The sequence below is a fragment of the Eleutherodactylus coqui genome, unplaced genomic scaffold (assembly GCF_035609145.1).
Source record: "Eleutherodactylus coqui strain aEleCoq1 unplaced genomic scaffold, aEleCoq1.hap1 HAP1_SCAFFOLD_147, whole genome shotgun sequence".
NCBI classification, from domain to species: Eukaryota; Metazoa; Chordata; class Amphibia; order Anura; family Eleutherodactylidae; genus Eleutherodactylus; species Eleutherodactylus coqui.
The window spans coordinates 116,836-138,486 of record NW_027102038.1 but is presented as its reverse complement, the minus strand read 5'-3'; the positions used below and the strand labels follow the sequence as shown (position 1 = coordinate 138,486).

Here is a 21,651-nt window from a genome sequence, read left to right as displayed (position 1 = left end):
ATCGCCCGCTAGTCCCAGTGTCACAGCTAACATATCAGGACGCAGAGCTCGCTTCTCTTCATTCTGCATCGATTCCTTTTCTTTACACTCTTCTTCCTAGCAGCCTTACACTCTCCACGTCCCTGCCATGGTGATCCGTACGACTGTTCCGACTTTGTGGAAGGCCCTTTCCAAAATACGCAGATCTTTGCCAAAAACACCTTGTTCTCCCAGCTACCTTCAGCTGCCACCAAATTCAGCATTATTATTCTATTTTTAATACTAATCTTCTCCCCAACTAACCAGTTTTAAACGTCTGCAAGGAGGGTCCCATAAGGGTCTTATCGCCTCCATTTATAGAATCCTTCATGCAGCAAATATCCCTCCTTTATACAAACATTCCTATATCCCTAGATGGGAGAAGTGGCATAATAGGGAGTTGCCTTTAGAACTTGTGGTCCACGACCTGGACGGGAGCAGCTAAAAACTCAATTTGTGTACTATATAAAGAAAACCAATACAAAATCCTTACGTAATGCCATCATACCCCTTCACACATACACAAGTTTAATTCAGCAATCTCTGATCATTGATGGTACTACCAGTCTTACAGAGGTCCCTTGCAGCATCTATTCTGGAAATGTTCCCTTATTCAACCTTATTCGCTTTCAAGTGAAATCTCTCATTGCCCATGTTTTCCACACAAACATTCCACGCAACTCCCTCACTTATCTGCTCAATGTTCCGTCCAAATATTTAGGTAAATTCAGCGCCAGAGATCCCCCCCCCCCCCCCCCGACCCCCTGAATCTGCTCGGACCAGTAAGCAGTTACTCGAGAAGAGCGATGCTCGTTCGAGTAACTGCCTTAACCGAGCGTGCTCGCTCATCTTTACCTATAACCAATTCGCCATCACCATGTCCATAGGCAAAGAGTTCCATAGTCTCACTGCTCTTACAGTTAAGAAGCCCCTTCTATGTTGTGCAAAAAGTCATCTTTCCTTTAGACCGCCTGCACACAAACAGGTCGGATTCCATATTCGGGAGCCCGCAGCGGAATTTGACCCTGTGCCCTGCTGGCATCCGTGTGCACCTGTCTTCTCTATCTGTACTACGGATGGTCCGCACAGCTAACCGTCGGACATGCGCAGTAGTTTGTTTTTTTTAAAATCCAGGCTAGGCGATGACACAGAATTCGCAATGTCAAATACGGAAGGGCCACTGGTCGGACAGCTTCCATTGACTTCAGTCCTGGGTATAATTAGAAGAAAGATAACATGAAAGACGTCTCCTCTTTTCTTGTTTCTCCCCAGGTAAAAACGTTTCAACTTTTCAAGGGGGACTCCCTATAGGCATGCAATTTGATTTAATCAACTTAAACGAATACACCAGAAGGGGTCTAAATTGTATCCTTAATTCTTAACACCCCAGTTTTTTATTCTTCGCACCCCTTTATGTCTCAATGGGAGGCGGTTCTAAATATCTCTAGCTAAATCATATTGGAGTTGTAAGAGGCAGTTTCCAGGTTTCACTGCCGTTAGTTGAACAGAACAGGCACGATACAAAACCTTAAGTTACACTTCATGTTCCTGGAGATAACAAGCCTCTGTTTCTGTGGGCTTGATGAGCCAGGGGATCATCTGCATATTTAGTGAACATTGTCTGATTGTCCAAACATTTTCAAGGAAAGTTCTGAATTTACTCAAGATTGTTGAACCACTTGCTCAACACCGGAGTCCCTCAGTTGTATTGTTGGTGACAGATTCTCTGGCACGAATTTTAGACCCATAAACTCATTCAATTCATAGCCATGGCCTCGAAGAGTTATGCTGTTTCAAGATAGAAGTCTGCCTCCTTATATATTGTAGAAGTTAAGAGAAGGGTTTTAATTATTATGCTTATAGAAAAAATAAATGCTATTTGATGCTCTCCGGCTCCCTTGAATTCAGTCATTTACTTCCTCTAATATGCACATTTTACCTGTATCCACATAAGTTCTTGGACGACAACAGTAGTTTTCGGATTCCGTTGAGATTGTGCTAAAATCTCTTAATAGTGATCGCATGTGTAGCTGACATGGTGCTGTTAGAACGTATATTTTCTCACAAGATTTAACTGTTATAACTCCATTTCCTTTTATTTTTTGATTTTTTTCCTTTCTTTCTTTCAACACCAAGACGAAAAAACGGCACACTTTATAAATTGAACGCTGTACTATATTTTTTCTTTTGTTGGACCAACCAGCAAAACTCCTCTGTAAGAGTTGGTGCGCGCTGCCAAATCAGTACCATTTTATAAAATGTTAATAAAAACCTTTGAAACTAATAAAGACCTGTTATGTCATTATGTCAGTAGGGCCAGCTGCATAGGTTTGCAGCCACAGCCCTGCTGACTTCACTAATGTGTCATGTTGAACAGCTGCAGCGATCTCTGCTCACCTACTGCTGTTGCTGCCGTCAGTCGCCACACTTGTTTGTGCAGTACAACTTGGTGCAAAGTCACTTGCCTGTACTCGTAGGGCCCACGTGCTCATATCCCCATGCCTATAGGACTAGTGGATGCTCTGCTAACGTGTCGTCCAGCTATCACTTTATGGAATAAGAAAAACAGTGCTCAAATGTGTAGGGTACTAAGGGATGATGGAAGAAGGTGCTAGCAAAAACGCTCACCTGACAAGGCACAACACGCAAAAAAGCCTCCTCGGCAGCCGCTACCTCCGTATGGTTGCAGAAGGATCTACTTATTCTACAATTGGCCCACTTATCAGGCCTTGCTATATTGGCAATTCTTCCCATAAAGAGGATGCCTAAGGAATTTGGTTCCTCCAGTTGTATAGCGTGTTGCAAGTGATCAGCGCATTTTCGTGGTTTCCGGACAACCCTGACTGCTCTATTTCTGACCCCCGCTATGTTATTGGACCATACCCTCTGCCAGCTGCGACTCTAAGGCCACTTTCGCATGGCAGCATTCTAGTTGGTATTTTGCAACACCCAGGACCGCGACGGTAACAAGAGGACATCCGCTACGATTAGAGGAAAATAGGTTTCATGACCAACATAGAAGGGGATTCTTTACTGTAAGAGCAGTTAGACTGTGGAACTCTCTGTCGGAGGAAGTGGTGATGGCAAAATCCATAGAGGAGTTAAAAAGGTGACTTGATGGAGAGGAAGGACATTGTAGGATATAAATCTTAGGTTAATTGTCAATCCGGGTATACAGGCAGGTAGGAACTATTAGGGGTTGATCCAGGGAACAGTCTGATTGCCATTAGGGAGTTGGGAAGGAATTTTTTCCCCAAAAGGGCTAATTGGCTTCTGCCCTTGGGGTTTTTTGCCTTCCTCTGGATCAACACAGGAGGATAAACAGGCTGGACTAGATGGACATTGCCTTCATTGCCTTCATTCAGCCTTACATGCTATGTTACTATGCATTACAATTTTTTTCTGTCTGCAGTCCAATTCTAGTTTTGGCTTACAAATACTGATGTAAAATACTAACCAAAACACTACCATGTGAAAATGGCCCAAGACTGACCATAATGTTTGACAAAGTCATATAAAAGAAAAGAGTTTTAAGTCACTCAGCTGTTCTGCTGAAGTTGGATTGGTACTGTGAACAACTTATTCCGACATGTGTTTTTAAGTCATATAAATATTGAAGGATCCCCCTTGTCTCAGATCTGCCTCCATCTGCCAGAGCAAAGGAGGGCTCCTGCTCTGGCAGTCTCAACGTGAACAAATGTTATAGTGGCCCAATCAATGGTCAACTTATTTTAAGAGTGTTTCTATATTTTGTTTTTCCTTTGATATTTTACAAGTTTTTGTTGCCTTTATGGTTACTGACGTACAGCACAGGCGGTGTGTTAAGTCAGGGGTCCCCAACTCTGGTCCTGAGGGACCACCAACAGGTCATGTTTACAGGACATCCTATGGTGAGAACACCTGTGGCAATGTCTGAAGCACTGACCATAATTACATCCCCTGTGCAACACTGAGGAAATCCTGAAAACATGACCTGTTGGCGGTCCCTGAGTACTGTATTTCGGGAACACTGTGTTAAGTGGTCTTGTCAAATCTGTAGCTATGATGAACACAAGTCTCATTTTGCAAGCCATATATAAACAATAATGATAATACATAATACATATTATACACACACCAAGTACCACACTGTACCCCTCATTTCTAAAACAGCAGGGTGGCACAACGGATCACAATGACAAAATGCAATGTATTAAATTATTGCTCAAGTCTCCATTATTTTCGATAGGGAACTAGCACAGCATGCGTCACCATTTTTCTTATCAAAATATACGACTTTGCATCTGTGAAAATAAAGGTTCCTCAGGCGCATGTTTCACGTGTGTCAGAGGATCACAGGTGTTTTTCATTGCTTTCAATAAGAAACATCACATTCGCCCTCACGTCGCACGGCATGTGAGTGCTATGTGATCAATTTTAAAGTCCCATTAAAAACAATGGGTGAGGTGTTCTGAGAGAACCCCAAAAGATACAGCATGCAGCGATTTTTATCTTTGTATTATCGCTGTGAGGGAAAAAGAAAAAAAAAAACGAAAAAAAAATGCTCATGTGAATAAGTGATTCAATAGAATGGAATTCATATTTGTGCGAGTTTTGTGTGTCTTGCAATGAACAAAACTTGTACAAGGTTCTCGCCTGTGTGAATGTAGCCTAAGAATCATTGAATGCTTTCTAGGATTCTTAGATATAAACAGAGCCTTTAGGCAACTCGCACACAGTCTGTAAAATGCCACACTTCACCCAGATGTCAAATTCCATTTTTGAACACATTGATGGGGTGCGGTTCAAACGCTAGTCTGCAGAAGCCCCATTGAAATCAATGGAGGCATTGTACAGAGTTTACTGCGGTGTTTGAAACTCTGCAAAAAGCAGTATGTGGGAACGGCCTAAATCCTAAAAAGAGCTGTTTAATTCAACTTTTTATTAATCCTGCATATCAACTCCATTTACCTGAGACAGTATTTCACTTAGTGTGAATTTGAGAAAGGCCAGTAAATGCATTACCTCAAATTTGCAATACTTTTCTCCTAAATTTGCCAAAACTAAAAGGCTAACCAGGCATAAATATCCAGTAGTTTTGCCTGTAAATCTAGTAGGATTTAGGGTGCATTCACACGGGCGTATGCGTATTTTGTTCTGTGAATACGCAGCGTATTAATGGGCCTAAATACACTGTTGCCTTACGTTTTTCTGCTTAGCAGCAGCCTATTTACTCATGTAAAAAAGGATGCATAAAATCACAACAATTTTGTGGCGAATATACACGTTTCCTGTATATTCTGCACGTAATTACGCACACCCATTGATTTTAATGGGCTTCTACGCATCAAGATAGGACATGCCACATATTTTTTCTAAATGGGTTCTATTCGGTGCGTAATACGCAGTGTATATATGCTTGTGTGAATCAGTCCTTAATGTTTAATCTAATTAAATGGCATCACAAAGCAAAATGATTTCCACTGATTAAAAAGAACATCGATTGAGCGGCTGCTTTTTAGTAAGGATGCACCATGCAAACAAAAAAAAACACTTAAACAGATGAGTAAAGCAGATTGCCTAAATGAAACACATGGGAGTAGCAAAGCATGATAGCCAAAACCAACAGTACTTTCATTTGTACAATTATTTAGAGGGTAAAAGTAAGATTTCAGTGATTCAAGGGGTGAAGGATTTCAATTTTAAAAAAATTGGAAAGGGAGATCAGGATTCTATATTGATTATCACATAGGGCCGGAAATGAAAAACAAGGCAAAAAGAAAACAGAAATTAAGGATAGTCTAGAGCATATAAATCACAAAGGTGGGATTGGTTCTAGATTTGTCATGAGGAATCAAATGTAGACTGTACCTTTCGAGATGCTTTGATGGAGAAAACTTGGTTTATTTGATATGGGAGGGGCCAGGCCTGTTTTTTTAACAGTACTGTTGGCATTGGCTGCAGTTAGCTGGAATGAGTTTGAAAGAAAGATGCCATCAGATACAGGACGAGTTTGGCGTGCAGCGGGCAGCTGTGGCTTAGATGCAGCTGGAAGGAGGTCACCATAAGACTTTCTTGTGCTGGAGTACTTATCCTGACCTGCTAGGTTTGTGTCTTCCTCATCATCAGTGTATGCAACAAACTTGGCAGTGTAAACGGTGTCAGGTGAGAGGGCCTGTGTTTTGAGGTAGGAAGTGTTTCGCTGAGGAGGGTGAGGCGGAGCATTAGACAAGAGGGGTGGGTAGGGGTCTTCATATTCCTGTGGGAGTGGAGGTCTGTACAGACCGGGCTCTTCAGTCTCTAGCAATCTCCGTTCTGCTTCCTCATGCTGCCTGCGCCTCTCTGCTTCCAAGCGATTGTAGTACTCTTCTTCTTGCCTCCTCTGCCATCCAAAAATAAAAAATGCGATTACAGACTTGCAATATTCAAAAATTATACAGACAAAACTACACAGATTAAAAATGAAACTGAACAAAAACAAAAAAATAAAAGTTTCCCATGTATGTCCATTAAAGTGAAATCAATAGTACAATTGAATTATGTAAAGCATCTTATTAGAAAAAACACTTCTCTGGATCCCTTAATAGTTTACTCAAAAATTCACTGATAAAAATCTGTCTTTCTGCTGTTCTATGTCCTCTGTGTTGCTGCTGAAGGTCTGCAATAGATTATGTGGAACAAGGTTTCTTCTTCTGTATGGGAGACACATCAACTAGTCTCCAGCTGCTTCTTCACTTCTCCATAGACCTCTTTGGGCAACTGTAATCTGATCTTTCAGTGAAGCCAATATGGAGATGGGAGTTTATTGGTGAATTCAGAGTGCACAGTCAGCTAAAGGGTTGTACCAACTTATCCCCTATCTATAGAATAGGGGATGTGTCTGATCTGCTGGGGCGTACACCAATTACTGGATGCATGGAGAGACAGTTTAGCATGTGTACTGCTGTTCCAGCCATGGGACTGGAGATAACCGAGAAGAAGCTCTTGGATTTCTCAGGCAGATTCATAGAGAAGCAGCGTGTAGTGTCATTTGCTGCTCCACTCATCTGCGGAGACCAGTGAGCCTCATTTTCATGATCGTGGGAGATCCCAGTGCTCAGACCGTTGCCAATCAGACACTTATCCCCTATCCTACAGATACAAGATTCAGAGATGTAACGAAGCTCCTGGGCCCCAATGCGAAAAAAAACCTCTAACAGGGCCCCCAACTATAATGCTTTATTCATACTATTAGGCTCCCTATATGGAGAAGAGAGGCCTTATGGGCCCCCCTAAGGCTCGTGGGCCAGGGTGCAACCGCATCCCCTATAGGCATCCCCCAGTGCCAAGATTCTAATTTAAGGAGGTAGGGGTAGGAGGAAAGCAGCTAAATAAATTGAGAAAGCGCTATTTTCTCCTTGGTAAATCAAAAGTTTCTTATACTCGCTTCTACTATTAAAGTATGGAAACGGCTTTAAGGTCCATTTAGACGGGACGAATGTCTGGCAGACGATACACTGTGTGTTCTCGCTCCTGTGCTGTTTCACGGGAGCTAGTAGAGCTGGCTCGCTCACAGAGTGGCCAGCAGGAGGGCGGGGAGGCTGCAGGAGATTTCTCTCCTTGCGCTTCCCCGGCCCTCTCTATTGACTTAACATAGCGGCCGTTCAGTAATGCGGCAGCATAAACGATGAAACGCTGAGCGTTCAATGTAAATATCTGCCGTTCAGTACTAAAAGGCCGCTATGTTAAGTCGATGGAGAGGGGCAGGGGAGCGCGAGGAGTGGAATCTCCTACTGCCGCCCCGCTGTGAGCCAGCAATACTAGCTCCCGTGCAGCAGCACGAGAACGAGTATGTGTGGGGAAGAGTGTCGGGTATCATTTGCCCGAGATTCGTCCAATCTAAATGGGCCTTAAAGGGCCTTAATCAGAGGACCACTTTTAGGCATTTCACGTGTCAAGTCTCTTATCCATCCTTTATTTACAGTTTCAATCAGTGAACATCAAACTGCATAATAGACTGAAAAGAGAGTGAGACTACTATCACAGTTACTGCTGATCATTAGACAGGCGAATCATGCCGTCTGAAGCTTTCCATAGCATTGCTGTGGAAAGCGCAGGCCCTCTGTTCACGAGTGGAGAATCATTGCAATTCCCCACTCGCGGCTGGCATTTCGCAGCATGCTGCAAATTGCCCTGATTCTCCGCGGTCAGCCTATCTAACAGATTAGACTGACCTGTGCAGAACCGTCTGTGGCTCCTGCTCCCAGGCGACGGCTCCGCAACGCCCATGGACAGGGGGCCTTAAAGAGAAGCTGTCATCAAAAAATTACTTATTATATAAATTCCAATTTTTGGTTTAACATTTTTAAACTTTTGGCGATTTTCTTACATTTTTAATCAGTCTATATTTAAAAAATAAATAAATCCTAAAATCCTGCATTTTTCACAATGAGAACAGAGCCCAATACTAGCCTGTCACTTATATACACATGCCCTAAGGCTTCATCCACATGGGGCAAATTGAGCAGCGGATTCCACGCATGTCAGCAGGCGCGTGCGATCAGTTGCTCAATGTGCCCATCGATGTGTGTGACAATTCCTCTCTCCACGCACACCAGCGAATTTAATTTGCGGCCGTTCTGTGCCGAAATAAAAATCGCAGCATGCTCTATTTTTATAGCAGATACGCAGGGACGGCTTCCTTTGAAGTCAATGGAAGCTGTCCCTTCTGCGCCACTTCTACAATGAGCATTGCAGAAGTGTCACAGATCTGTGTCATCGCCTTGGCGACGGCACCCTCTGTGCTGCGCATGTGTGCCGGTAGCACATCCGCATACAGAAAGACGATGACTTCTGCAGTATTTCCCACACTGAATCCATGCGTGCCCGTGTGCATGAGGCCTAAGACTTACATCGCCGAATTCAGCCTGTAAGTTCCTATAAGCCCATAAATTTAGTTTATGGGGCTCACAGGACCTGATACATGCCCTCTAAGCCCTGCTTAACAGGAAGAAATCCATAGCAGGCCTAGGACCATTACGAGGTTCCATCTGAGATGGCAACCAAACAGCACCCTGTGCTCTCTTCAGGGGGTGGTGGGGGGCACATTTCGGGGAGAGAGGCAGCCCCTCCTTTTGTCAAGCAATACTGTGGACATCAAGCTCTTAGATGTAGCAGTTGGCAAAGAGATTTTACCAGCAAAAAGTATTGATTACCTATCTTCGGCATAGACCATCAATAGTTGATCGACATGGATCCGCTGCTCAGTATCCTTGATGATCAGCTGATCACTCGGCCCACTGTTAGTACGGCCGGGCTACATGGCGTCAATGGGGACAGGAACAGAAATGCCAGCTTAACTTCTATTGAACTCAATGGGAGCTGAAGCTTCCTATTACACTTCCCAGAGGTGTCAGAGGTGAAGTGACAGAAGTGTAATAGCCGGCTTCAGCTCAATTCAATTAACCCTTTGCAATCCAATTTTGGATTCAGGGTTTCCTAGGGGGCTTTCTCTTTCTGCCATTATACAATGGCACCATCTGCTGGCTAGAGCCAGTACTGTGGTATGTGACATGCTGGAAAGGCCCCCGACAACAGAGTGGCCAGTAATCTACAGTGACAATACCCTGCCGGACATATTCCAACATCGGAGCTGTACAGCCTCCAATCAGAATGTCTTTAGACGTCAGACAGTGGATTGAAAAGGGTTAAATTCCATCCCCAATGCAACTTCTGGCCCTGGTGCACTGACAATGCACTGACAATCAGGGATCCTGAGCGAAGAGTCCTTGGTGATTAACTCTTGATGACCTATTCTCAGGATAGAGCATCAATAGATTTTGCCAGCAAAATCCCTTTATTGGCCCGGAACAGAGTTCTCTCCAATCCTGGACGCTGCTACTTGGTGTCAGCTGTCTTTAACAGCATGCATGCACTGTATATGGGGTTGTCTTGGCCCCTGAGCCCACTCTATACAATTCCTGTGCACATCAGCCATACATATATGGTGGAAGTCATTAAGGGAGTTAATAAAACCAATGTACACGTAAGCGCAGCAGGGCTGTATGTGCATAGTGTATGTTCGAGTGGCTGTATGTACATCCAGCAGTAAAGTGTATAACATGCATGCTGCAAAGCTGTGTGTTTAGTGTATGTGCAGTTTTGTGTAGCTGTATAGGATTGTGCGTTCTATAGAGCTGTACATATGTGCAGCTGAGCTCCGTGTGTAAAACCTCAATTCAGAAAAAATTGCGATGTTGTGTAAAATGTAAATAAATGTTAAAAGAATAAATAAAACCTGAATTGCAGTATAGGCAGGCAGTCCATTAGGTCTGCACACAAGGCGTTTGTTAGCTGCCATGATAAGCCAGTTCCTATGGGGCGACAGAGGAAGCCTCGTCCCTCAGTTTGCCTGCTTACACAATGAAAATAGACCATGGCATAGAAGGGGTAAATCAGGCAGGATTCGAGTTACAGAGCACACCACCAGTAGCTGGATGGCAATGTTTAGCCTGTAGGGCAAGGGCACAGCACTGGGCTATAAGTAGTGGCATATCCTTAACTGGTTCACCTCCAGTAATAAAAGGTGGCAGCAGAAAGTGAGCTTGACATCCAGCCAGCTGTTACCGGTATATACTGATGGCCGGTACCAGTAATTTCCAACCAGTAGCCCTTCAACCACTAAGGGAGAACTACTGATACACAGACTGGGCATACTCAATGGGGCTTTTTTACTTAGATGGGCATTTCACATGCTGGTACAAATAAACTCCTCCCCAAGTACTACAACCTAGTACACTCATCCCATCTGGCGGCAACTCCACGCTCCAGATGGAAACATATGCCTGCTAGGAGATGCAGTAGGTTTCTAGTATTTCTGAAGTACTAAATGTGAAGGACCCTGTGCAGCCACACCCCCAATACTGGACCCACAAACTTTTTGAAAAAGTGGTGAGGCTAAGTTTAACGTGTGCGCCAAAATTGTGACTTTTGTAAACCAGAAAACTAAGAGATGTCTCCAAAGTCTCCTAAAAGCACCAGTAGACTAAAGAGAAACAGTCACCAGTTTTGTTAGCATAAGGCAATGTAAATCTCAGCCATGCTGATATTTGTAGTTCCACTGCTAACACTCCCCAGCATGGTGCCAGAATATAGGACTACAAATACCAGCAACAAAGGAATAACCATCACCACTGTTCTAATTATACATAACATATCAAAGCAGGTTTTGTTAAAGTTTAGAACTACAAGTCCCAGATGTTGAACAAGGCAGAATACAGTGTTTCCATGAAAATAAGACACCAAATACACCGCCTCAAGCAAGAGAATAGTCAGGCTGCTCAGAACCACAGCCTGAGCCAATCACAGCCATTCAGTGAATGACATTGAATGGCTGTGATTGGCTCAGCCTGTGGTCCTGAGCCAATCACAATATTCTCTTGCTGTAAGCAGGGTATTCAATCCACGTTACCAGGAAGAGAATGCTCTTTCAGCGCTGAGGACGACAAGGAAGAATACCTAGTGCAGCTAGGGCTTTTTTTTTTTTTTGGGGGGGGGGGGGGGGGGTTATATTTCAAGCATTACCCCTGCAAATCAGGGTAAGGCTTATTATTGGGGTAAGTTATTTTCGGGTAAACACGGTAGCACATCCAATCATGCTATGAAAGAATCCGGTGTAACAAGTCTCAAAATCTACAAGCGTCTGCATGCTATAGATTGGCTAAACAAGTTAAGTCCAAGTGTAGTACTACAAGTCCCAGCAAGCATCAGCTTTTTTTTTTAAGTCAGAACACAGGAAACTTAACAGTTCTAAAACCAGAAGCATTACAAGTCCAGATTACACAGGCAAATACATCTAGTCCCTTTCCCTGCGGAATCCGTGAACAGTCTGCAATGTCAATTAGATGGACCGCGTGTCGGACGGCTCCCATTGACTTCAATGGAAGCTGGCCGTGCGGGAACTGCAGGGAAATGGAGCATGCTGCGATTTTTCATCCGCAAGTGGAAACAGCAATTGGTTTCCACTCGTGTGCACGAAGAATCATTTTTCCATAGCATGCTATGGGCCGTATTTGCTGCTGAATCCGGAGGCAGTCTCCCGCTTCAGACTCCGCAATTCAAATCCGCCCCTGTGCATTTAGCCTTTAGCTTTAGAGTCTTCAAATTATATCCTAACACTGACATTAAGATCACTTAGTCATCTTAGAATATCTTTCAACATCAGCTAGGATATCAGTGTTCATTCCAGCAGTTATCCCAGTGCAGGTGTCACTACAAGAGGAACAAGCTACCTCAAAACTAAAGAAGCTCCTACCTAGTAACGCCATTGCAGCAGTGTGCTTGTTCATATACAACCAATGGGTTATAAAAAGCCATCACAGCATTTCTATCTTCGAGCTTTTAAGCTGTATCCTAATGTGGACATCGATTATCTGTTAGACTTATTACCTTATCAGCTGGGATACTAATGTGCATTTTAACATTCTCCCTGACCTACTGACTGCAATCCCTGCTAGCCACCATCAACTGCCCCCCTGCAGTCACACCGTTTCTGCCGTCACATGGCTTAATGTCTGACCATTGTTTATGTGTATAGCATCCCTCACTCTCCACCTCGCCATACCGTTCACATATCCAGCCACTTTTACCTTCTGTATCACCCCATTATTTGTAGTATGTAAGCTCGTTGGAGCAGGACCCTCACCCCTATGGTTTCCATCAACTGATTACTATATGTAACCATGGTTCTGTAATTTTTGTACTTTTGTCCTTCTGTATTCCCCGTCTTTGTAAGCGCTGCGGAATATGTTGGCGCTATACAAATAAAGATTATTTATTATTTTAATAGCTAGCCAAGATGAGGCTGCAATTACCACAGGAATAAGTTAAGGTCCATTTACATGGGACGAATGTCGGGCAAACGATGCCCGACACTCGTGCTTGTGTTTCCTCGCTCCTGTGCTCCTGCATGGGAGCTAGCAGAGATGGCTCGCTCACGGAGCGGCCAGCAGGGGGAATGGGGCAGTGCAGGAGATCTCTCTTCTCTCGCTCCTCCGCCCCTCTCCATTGAGATAACACAAGGGCTGTTCACTACTGAACGGCTGCTGTCTACTACTGAACGATGAGCTCATTGCTGATCTTTCATGCTGCATAAGCGATGAGCTCATCATTCATCGTTCAGTTAAAGTAACGGCCATTACTTAAACTGAACGATTAGCTCATCACTTATGCAGCACAAACGATCAGCGATGAGCTCATCACTCAGTTCAAACAGCGGCCATTCAGTAGTGAACGACCGTTGTGTTATCTTAATGGAGAGGGGCGGGGGAGCGAGAGGCGAGAAATCTCCTGCATTGCCCCCCTGCTGGCCGCTCTGCTAGTTATCCTGCAGGAGCACGGGAACGAGAAAACACAGGGACGAGTGTCAGGCATCATATTGCCCAATATTGGTCCCGTGTAAATGGACCTTTACTCTGAATAGTGTCAAACTAAAAGCAGCTCATAAATCGGTAATATACGAAGAGTGCAGGTATTCACACAGGTGGATTGGAGGTGGCAATCTGATTAGGCTTTAGCTTTGCTCGATTCTGCCAAGGCATTTAACTCAATTGAGTAGCCTTATCTACTGGCATTGCTCCAAAGATTTGGTTTCCCAAAAAATATTTATTAAATAGATCTCCATAATATATAGCTCTCCGGTCGCTACGGTCTCAGTAAATAATAGGACTTCTACCCCCATTCAGCTGACCAGGACAAGTCGCCAGGGCTGTCCTCTTTCCCCTCTCTTGTTTACATTGGCTATAGAACCATAAGCCTTACTCGTTTGTCAAGAACCCATTTACAAAAGCATAGTAATAAGCCCAAGAAAAAACAGGTTTTCAATAACAAAACTTAAGGAAACTCCGCCACATGCCATTTGCCTGATTAAGGCCGCCTGCAGATGGCCGGGTCGGATCCGGCTGCAAGAATTCTCGCAGCGGGACCCGACCCGAGCCCATGCAGAGAGCAGCGCGTACTCACCTGCTCCCGCGGACCCAGCTGTTTGATGTGCCGGCGCATGCGCAGACCGAAGCCGGCGGCCGGGGTGTGAGATTTCTGTGCGGGGCTCTGCGAGTCCTGCACAGAAATAGAGCTTGCTGCGATTTGTTTGCCGCGTGAAATTTCACGCGGACAAATCGCGGCTGTCTGCCTAGGATTGCGTTTGTTAACACAATCCTATGGCAGCTTCCACGGGCAGAAATTCCGCGGGAAATCCCACCGCGGAATTTCTGCCCGTCTGCAGGCGGCCTAATAGTTACATAGTATGTTAGGCTGAATGAAGACAATGTCCATCTAGTTCAGCCTGTTTTAACATACCCCTTGTTTGTCCAGAGGAGGGCAAATTTGAGATAAACAACCCTGCTAGTCATCTAATGTCTATATTCTGTAATATCATAGAGGTCTAGAAAGACATCTAGTCCCTTCTTAAACTCCTCTATGGATTTTTCCATCACCACGTCCTCAGGCAGAGAGTTCCACTGTCTCACCGCTCTTACAGTAAAGAACCCCTTTCTATGTTGGTGATGAAACCTGCTTTTTTCTAGACATAGAGGATGCCCTCTTGTTACCGTCGCAGTCCTGGGTATAAACAGATCACGGGAGAGATCTTTGTATTAGGTTTGGGCATTTCTCAGGCCTATGTATAAATTGGCCTAAGACCACATTTATGCTGCTGCAAACAAGAGACTGGACGGGGGATAAGATATGTAACCTCCAAAGTCTCACCAAGTTTTAAATACCTGGGAATTCACATATCTAGAGACTTTGCTTGGAACTATAATAAGAATGTAGCCCCTCTCCTCCCCTATCTTCATAATAAATTTACTATCTTCATAATAAATTTAGAATCTGGAGTTCATTGCCCCCATCAGTAGCAGGCCGAATTAATCTTATCAAGGCAATTCTCCCAAAATTTCTGTACGGTTTAGAACACGCAGATGATATAGTACCACAAAACTTTTTTTTAATCAAACTAACTCTACTAACCTCCTTCATCTAGGGAAGGGCCAGAGCGAAACTCTGTTTGGAAACCTTACAGCGCCCAAAAGATATGGTAGGAACGGCACTGCCGGTCTTTAAACTGTACTACTTGGCGGGCGAAATAAAATACATTCGACACTGGTTTTCTGATTCAGACCTCCCAAATTCGAATCATCATCTGATGCACTCTCTATCTGAGACTTCCCTTTGGACTGTAATGGAAAAAACGGACCTACATGCCAGTCTGCTACTCCCTATACAAAGATAGAGTCAGGCAGATGTGTAAACTGATTACTAGGTATGAAGGCACTCCCCAGGAAACCACCCTATGGGGTAATAGAGCACCCTAACACTTGCCGAACCTCCCAGACGCGCAATTCTGGATCGGTCTAGGAGTCGCCTCCCTGGAACATGTATACATTAATAGAGTTTTGGCCTCATTTGAGCAGCTGCAGCAGCTTTACCAGATTCCTAGGACCAGCTTTTACAAATACCTCTAACTAAGACATGTGCTCAATACTCAGATCCCAGAGCCAAATCAGTCCCTTTCCACTTACCCCTTGATAGTTTTGCGCACGCAAGGACCTAGGGTGTTAATTTCACAGATATATACATAGCTCATACAAGTTAAAATTTCATACATAGAGCTGGGTGTCTTGGGACAAATGGTGGGAAAAAAATCCCTTGCTTGCTGAAGAGTAGAGTACTGCAATGCCATCAATTACACATCAATGCTATCTGACCCCCAAGCAGACTCTAAGAGGAATAGACTCTCTAACATGCAATGTCATCGATGTCAGACACCAAACGCCAATTTTAACCATCTGATGTGGAGTTGCCCGATGGTATACTTCTACTGGACAGAGGTTACAGATTTTCTGGGATAACTATTTGGGGTGCCACGTCCACCAAACCCTGTTGAATGTTTATTAGGTACACTGGATGAAGAGCAGTGGCAATGCCATATCCTTCTTAGTGAGGAGCTGTTCGTGGCCCATAAGGCTGTGGCATTGCAGTGGATGTATAGACAACCCCCTGACGCTCTCCCAATGGCATAATCTAGTCAATTCAATGCTTCCATACAAGAAAATAGTGTATAAAAGTAGAAAGTGCCCATATAAAATCAGGGAATTTGGTGTGGCTCATCAACCACAACCCAAACGCAAAACGTATTTCAGCAGTTGGTGGACCAAATGTGGTCTTTGACCATTCCAGGTACCATATAGTTCTTTATAATTTTGGGGATTATATTCTGAACTCAACAAGATACCTTATTATATATGTTATACAGTGTAAACTCAAGTAATTGTAACAGATTTGTATACTTGAACTACGCTATAAATCAGGTTTGTCCCAAAGTGATATAATTTGATGTTCTTTTATTCCTCAATAAAACACGTTTTTAAAAAAAAAAGCTCCAATCACGGGAGTTTGCTGTAAGAGGGGGCCTTACTCACTTAGGCCTCATGCCCACGGCTGTGTCGGTCTCCGCCAGCGGAATATCGCAGCGGAGGCCGATGCGGCGCACCCCAGAGACGACCTACTCACCTCCCCGAATCCACCACATGAGCTTCATCCGGCGAGCATGCACAGTGCAGCGCATGACGTGTCGGTGGTGGGCAGTGACACGTAATCACGTGATACTTCTGCTGTGCTCACAGTGAAAGTATCGCATGACAAACTGCTTCCATTGAATACAATGGAAGCCGGCCGCGTATCTTTCCGTGGCAATTAGAAAATGCAATTAGAACTCTGCAGCGTGAACATTGAAAGGAAGAAAGCTATTAAGTTCAATAGAACCTAATACCGGCAGCTGCGGGATAACGCTGCGAATTTCCACCATGTGAAACGCGTCAGAAATTGGTCCGTGGGCATTAGCCCTTAGGGTTAAAGCTAAACAAAGCGCTAGCGGAGCACTTCTATTTTTCACAGCAACAGGCACCTCAACTATAAATATTTGGCTTATGGGCTAATAAGTCACATTCATGACTATTTGTGTATCACTGGAGCTGTACGTCTCATTTGACTAACTGACCAATAATTGTGTTCTGTTGGTTCTGTGAGAAACATCACAATTTGTGAGTGAAAACACCACTAATTATTTCGAACAGTTCTTTAGATTAATTAATACACTATACCGTCCATGACCTGTGGTTAAATCTGATCACACTAACCCCGTGTATCTATAGGTTTGGTGTATTGTAGTTAAATGCAGCTACTTGTATCTGTTCTTTTTTATTTAATACTAATAAGTGGTTACATTTTAGCTTCTCCTTTCTGGTACAGTGGTTTGACTGCATTCACTGATTATATTCTTAAGAAAAACATTTTTTTGATGAGGAGTATTGGTTAATTTTATTAAATGATCCGTATCAACTTCCCAGATGGCCAAGGATGACATTTAGAAGAGCAAAGGCAATTAAGTTTTAGCACAGAGCAGATTGCGAGCATTATCAAATGAACTTAGAACTCACATGGGTGTACAGGGGCTGCATATTACACGCGTATTTTTCACATCCATAATAAAGTAGTGCACAATTGAATACACATGTAATACGCATATTTTAAACCTTCATTGCCTATAATGGGCTTAAGCACCAAAATAGAACGTGAACAGAGCGTTAAAAAAAGCATGTATGAGTGGCCCAGTATAAATCAACAGGCTTTTAATACTACATATTACACACGTGAAAAATACACCCCTTACACCCATATGAGTGAGCCCTTAGACTCATTCCCTCACAGAAAAGCCAAGGAAAATGAGAGATATTGTCTTGTTGTTACCAAACAAGCCCATTTCAATAACAGTACCTACATTACACTTACCCCTCCACAGCTGCCGGGATCCAGCGCTGAAACCCCACTATAGTCCAGGTGTCTATTGTGACAGATAATGTTACAGGAAATCAGGTGACCGCTGCAGGCAATCAGAGGCTGCAGAGTTACCGCTCGTTCTCCTTGCATTGGCACTCATGTCCTGAGCGCCATGATGCCAAGAGTTCAAGAACGTGATGTGTGGTGCAAGAGGCACCCAATTTCCTGACATCTGTCATAACAGTCACTGCGACTACAGCGAGGACACAGCACTAGATTCCAGCGGCTGCAGAGGGCTTGTCCGATAACTGGAAACCCCTTTAATTACAGAGAGTTATAGATGCAGATTACCTTGTTGTAAATGTTGTATTAACAAAGTTTCAGTGATTCAAAGCATTACTACTAGAGAGGAATTTGCATTTAATGGCTTTTTAAAATGTTCTGTTGAATGTGTTATCTATGTATTGGAGAGTGACCGTGGCATCAGAAGAACTACCATGAGCCTTAGGGCAAGTATGGACATAGGTCTATCTTCAGTCTTACATACTATGTTATTATGTATTGTTGCCATCTAACCATGCTATGGTATATACAATGCATATAGATATGATCAAAAGGATCTTTATCATAAACTATTTTGAATATATATATGAGGAAATTGAAACCAATACTGCCACAAATATAGTAAGAATGCAAATTAAATCATCCTATGCTATTTCACTACAATCATAGAATTGGGAGGGACCCTCCAGGGTCATCGGGTCCAACCCCTGATCACTAAGTCATCCCAGACAGAAGTCTGTCCAGCCTCTGAAGAACTCACTACCACCGGAGGCAACCTGTTCCACTCATTGATCACCCTCAGTGTCTAATACAGTGGTTCCCAACCAGGGTGCCGCGGCTCTCTGTCTGGAAATCATGGAAGGTAGGGGTGTGACAGGGCTTAGATAGAAAGACGGCCGTGTCACACCCCTAGGTGTTGATTGGCTCTTTGGCACCACCCGCCGGACTCTCATTGGCGCCATTCGCTCTCCTTGTACCTGGGTCCGCTGCTGCCACCGACGCTGATGCTGCTGCTGGCAGGACTCTGACACAGGTCTTAGCCTTCCATGTCCCCCTGCATCCGGTACAGCCGGCCCCGCTTACAGCACGGTGAAGTTCCATGTGGTCTCCCATATTGTGCTCCTGTCCCCCCTGCCGCCGCGGTCATCACTCTTCTCCTTTGCCCTGCATCACGGCTAGCTTCCCCGCGGCGTCAAGATACCAGTACCAGGAGGGGGTAAGTACATGGGTTGGGGGGGAGGTTACTACCGGGGCCGCAATATCGGTCGCTATTACTACCGGGGCCGCAGTATCGGTCGCTATTATTATCGGGGAAGCAATATCGGTCGCTATTACTACCGGGGAAGCAATATCGGTCGCTATTACTACCGGGGAAGCAATATCGGTCGCTATTACTACCGGGGAAGCAATATCGGTCGCTATTACTACCGGGGAAGCAATATCGGTCGCTATTACTACCGGGGAAGCAATATCGGTCGCTATTACTACCGGGGAAGCAATATCAGTCGCTATTACTACCGGAGCCGCAATATCGGTCGCTATTACTACCGGGGCCGCAATATCGGTCGATATTACTACCGGGGCCGCAATATCGGTCGCTATTACTACCGGGGCCGCAATATCGGTCGCTATTACTACCGGGGCCGCAATATCGGTCGCTATTACTACCGGGGCCGCAATATCGGTCGCTATTACTACCGGGGCCGCAATATCGGTCGCTATTACTACCGGGGCCGCAATATCGGTCGCTATTACTACCGGGGCCGCAATATCGGTCGCTATTACTACCGGGGCCGCAATATCGGTCGCTATTACTACCGGGGCCGCAATATCGGTCGCTATTACTACCGGGGCCGCAATATCGGTCGCTATTACTACCGGGGCCGCAATATCGGTCGCTATTACTACCGGGGCCGCAATATCGGTCGCTATTACTACCGGGGCCGCAATATCGGTCGCTATTACTACCGGGGCCGCAATATCGGTCGCTATTACTACCGGGGCCGCAATATCGGTCGCTATTACTTCAGGGGTCGCAATATTGGTCTCTATTACTACCAGGGCCGCAATATCGGTCGCTATTACTACCGGGGGTCGCAATTAATACTGGGGCCACCGATACAGGGGGGTCGCTATTACTACTGGGGCCAATGATATAGGGGATCGCTATTACTAGCGGGGCCAGTGATATAGGGGGTTGCTATTACTAGTGGGGCCAGCGAATATAAGGGGTCACTATTAATAGTGGGGCCACCGATATAGGTGATCGCAATTACTACTGGGGCCACTGATATAGGGGATCGCTATTACTCCTGGGGCCACCAATATGGGGGGGGGGGTGTAACAGTATTACTACACAGGGCCCATTAGACACAACGATAATCGCTCAAAAGATGACGCTCAAGCGGCTTTTGAGCGATCATCGTTGTGTCATTTACAGTGCAAGATGATCGCTCAAGATGAGCGATCACTAGTCACAGAAAGTCCCTAAAATCAACTTTTATTATTAATATCCTTAAAAAACATTGGGCTTTAAGACGGACAATAAGAAAAAGACAGTGATTTAAAGAAGACAAGAGACCACGACTAGTATCAGTGATTGGGGAATTCTGACAACTGGTCCTAGATGTCAGAAACAGTTTCTATTTCTGTAATACTTAGATCAGAAGTACCCATAAATAGAACAAGAGAACATAGTAATATAGTTCATAAGGCCGAATGAAGACAATGTCCATCTAGTCCAGCCTGTTTATCCTCCTGTGTTGTTGATCCAGAGGAAGGCAAAAACCCCAAGAGCCAATTAGCCCTTTTGGGGAAAAAATTCCTTCCCGACTCCATAATGGCAATCAGACTATTCCCTGGATGAACCCCTAATAGTTCCTACCTACCTGTATACCCGGATTAACAATTAACCTAAGATTTATAACCTACTAGCGTACCCGTCGCGCGTTGCTGCGAAGACAGACATACATACATACTTCGTTTTTATATATCTAGATGACGGCAGCAGTGACCACTGAGGTTTTGTAGGCCGCTGCTTCCCCCTTGCAGGCTGAATAAAATAGCCGTTGTGTGAGAATCGCTGGGGGAGGGGGGGAGACATTCTTACTGCTGGGAGAATTGCTGGGGGGGGAGGGGGAGACATTCTTACTGCTGGGAGAATTGCTGGGGGGGGAGGGGGAGACATTCTTACTGCTGGGAGAATTGCTGGGGGGGGATGGGAGACATTCTGACTGCTGGGAGAATCGCTGGGGGGGGATCGGAGACATTCTGACTGCTGGGAGAATCACTGGGGGGGGATGGGAGACATTCTGACTGCTGGGAGAATCGCTGGGGGGGGGGGGGGTGGGAGACATTCTGACTGCTGGGAGAATCGCTGGCGGGGGAGCGGAGGCATGACTGCTGGGAGAATCGTTGGGGGGAGGGGGGGCATGGTGACTGCCAAGAAAATCTCTGTGGGGGAAGAGGGGCATGATGACTGCCAGGAGAACCGCTGGGGGGGAGCCATTATGACTGCTGGGGGAACCACTTGGGGGGAGGGGGGCATTATTATTGCTGGCGGACAGCTGGGGGTGGCATTGTGACTGCTGGTGGACCACTGGGGGGGGGTATTATGACTGCTGGGGGAACCGCTGGGGGGGGGGGGACCGCTGGGGTATGTCACTCTTATTACTAATGGGGGGAGTGTCACTATTATTACTGCTGTGGGATGTCACTATTATCGCTGGGGTGAAGGTGTCACTATTACCGCTGGGGTATGTGTACATGTGGCAGAAATGG

General features: G+C 45.0%; 1 protein-coding gene across 3 annotated transcripts in view; it reads right to left on the bottom strand.

Moving 5' to 3' along the window:
• AFDN (afadin, adherens junction formation factor) overlaps nt 1-21,651 on the bottom strand; it is a 145,710-nt gene that overhangs the window by 16,565 nt on the left and 107,494 nt on the right. Inside the window, exons 4-5 of one of the 3 annotated variants that reach the window (XM_066588688.1) lie at nt 8,211-8,288; nt 5,869-6,379 (exon numbers count right to left, since the gene is read on the bottom strand). In XM_066588688.1, the coding sequence (XP_066444785.1) occupies nt 5,869-6,379; nt 8,211-8,288 (589 nt within the window). The remainder of the gene's footprint in view (nt 1-5,868; nt 6,380-8,210; nt 8,289-21,651) is intronic. The other 2 variants (XM_066588690.1, XM_066588689.1) reach the window with 2 other exon arrangements.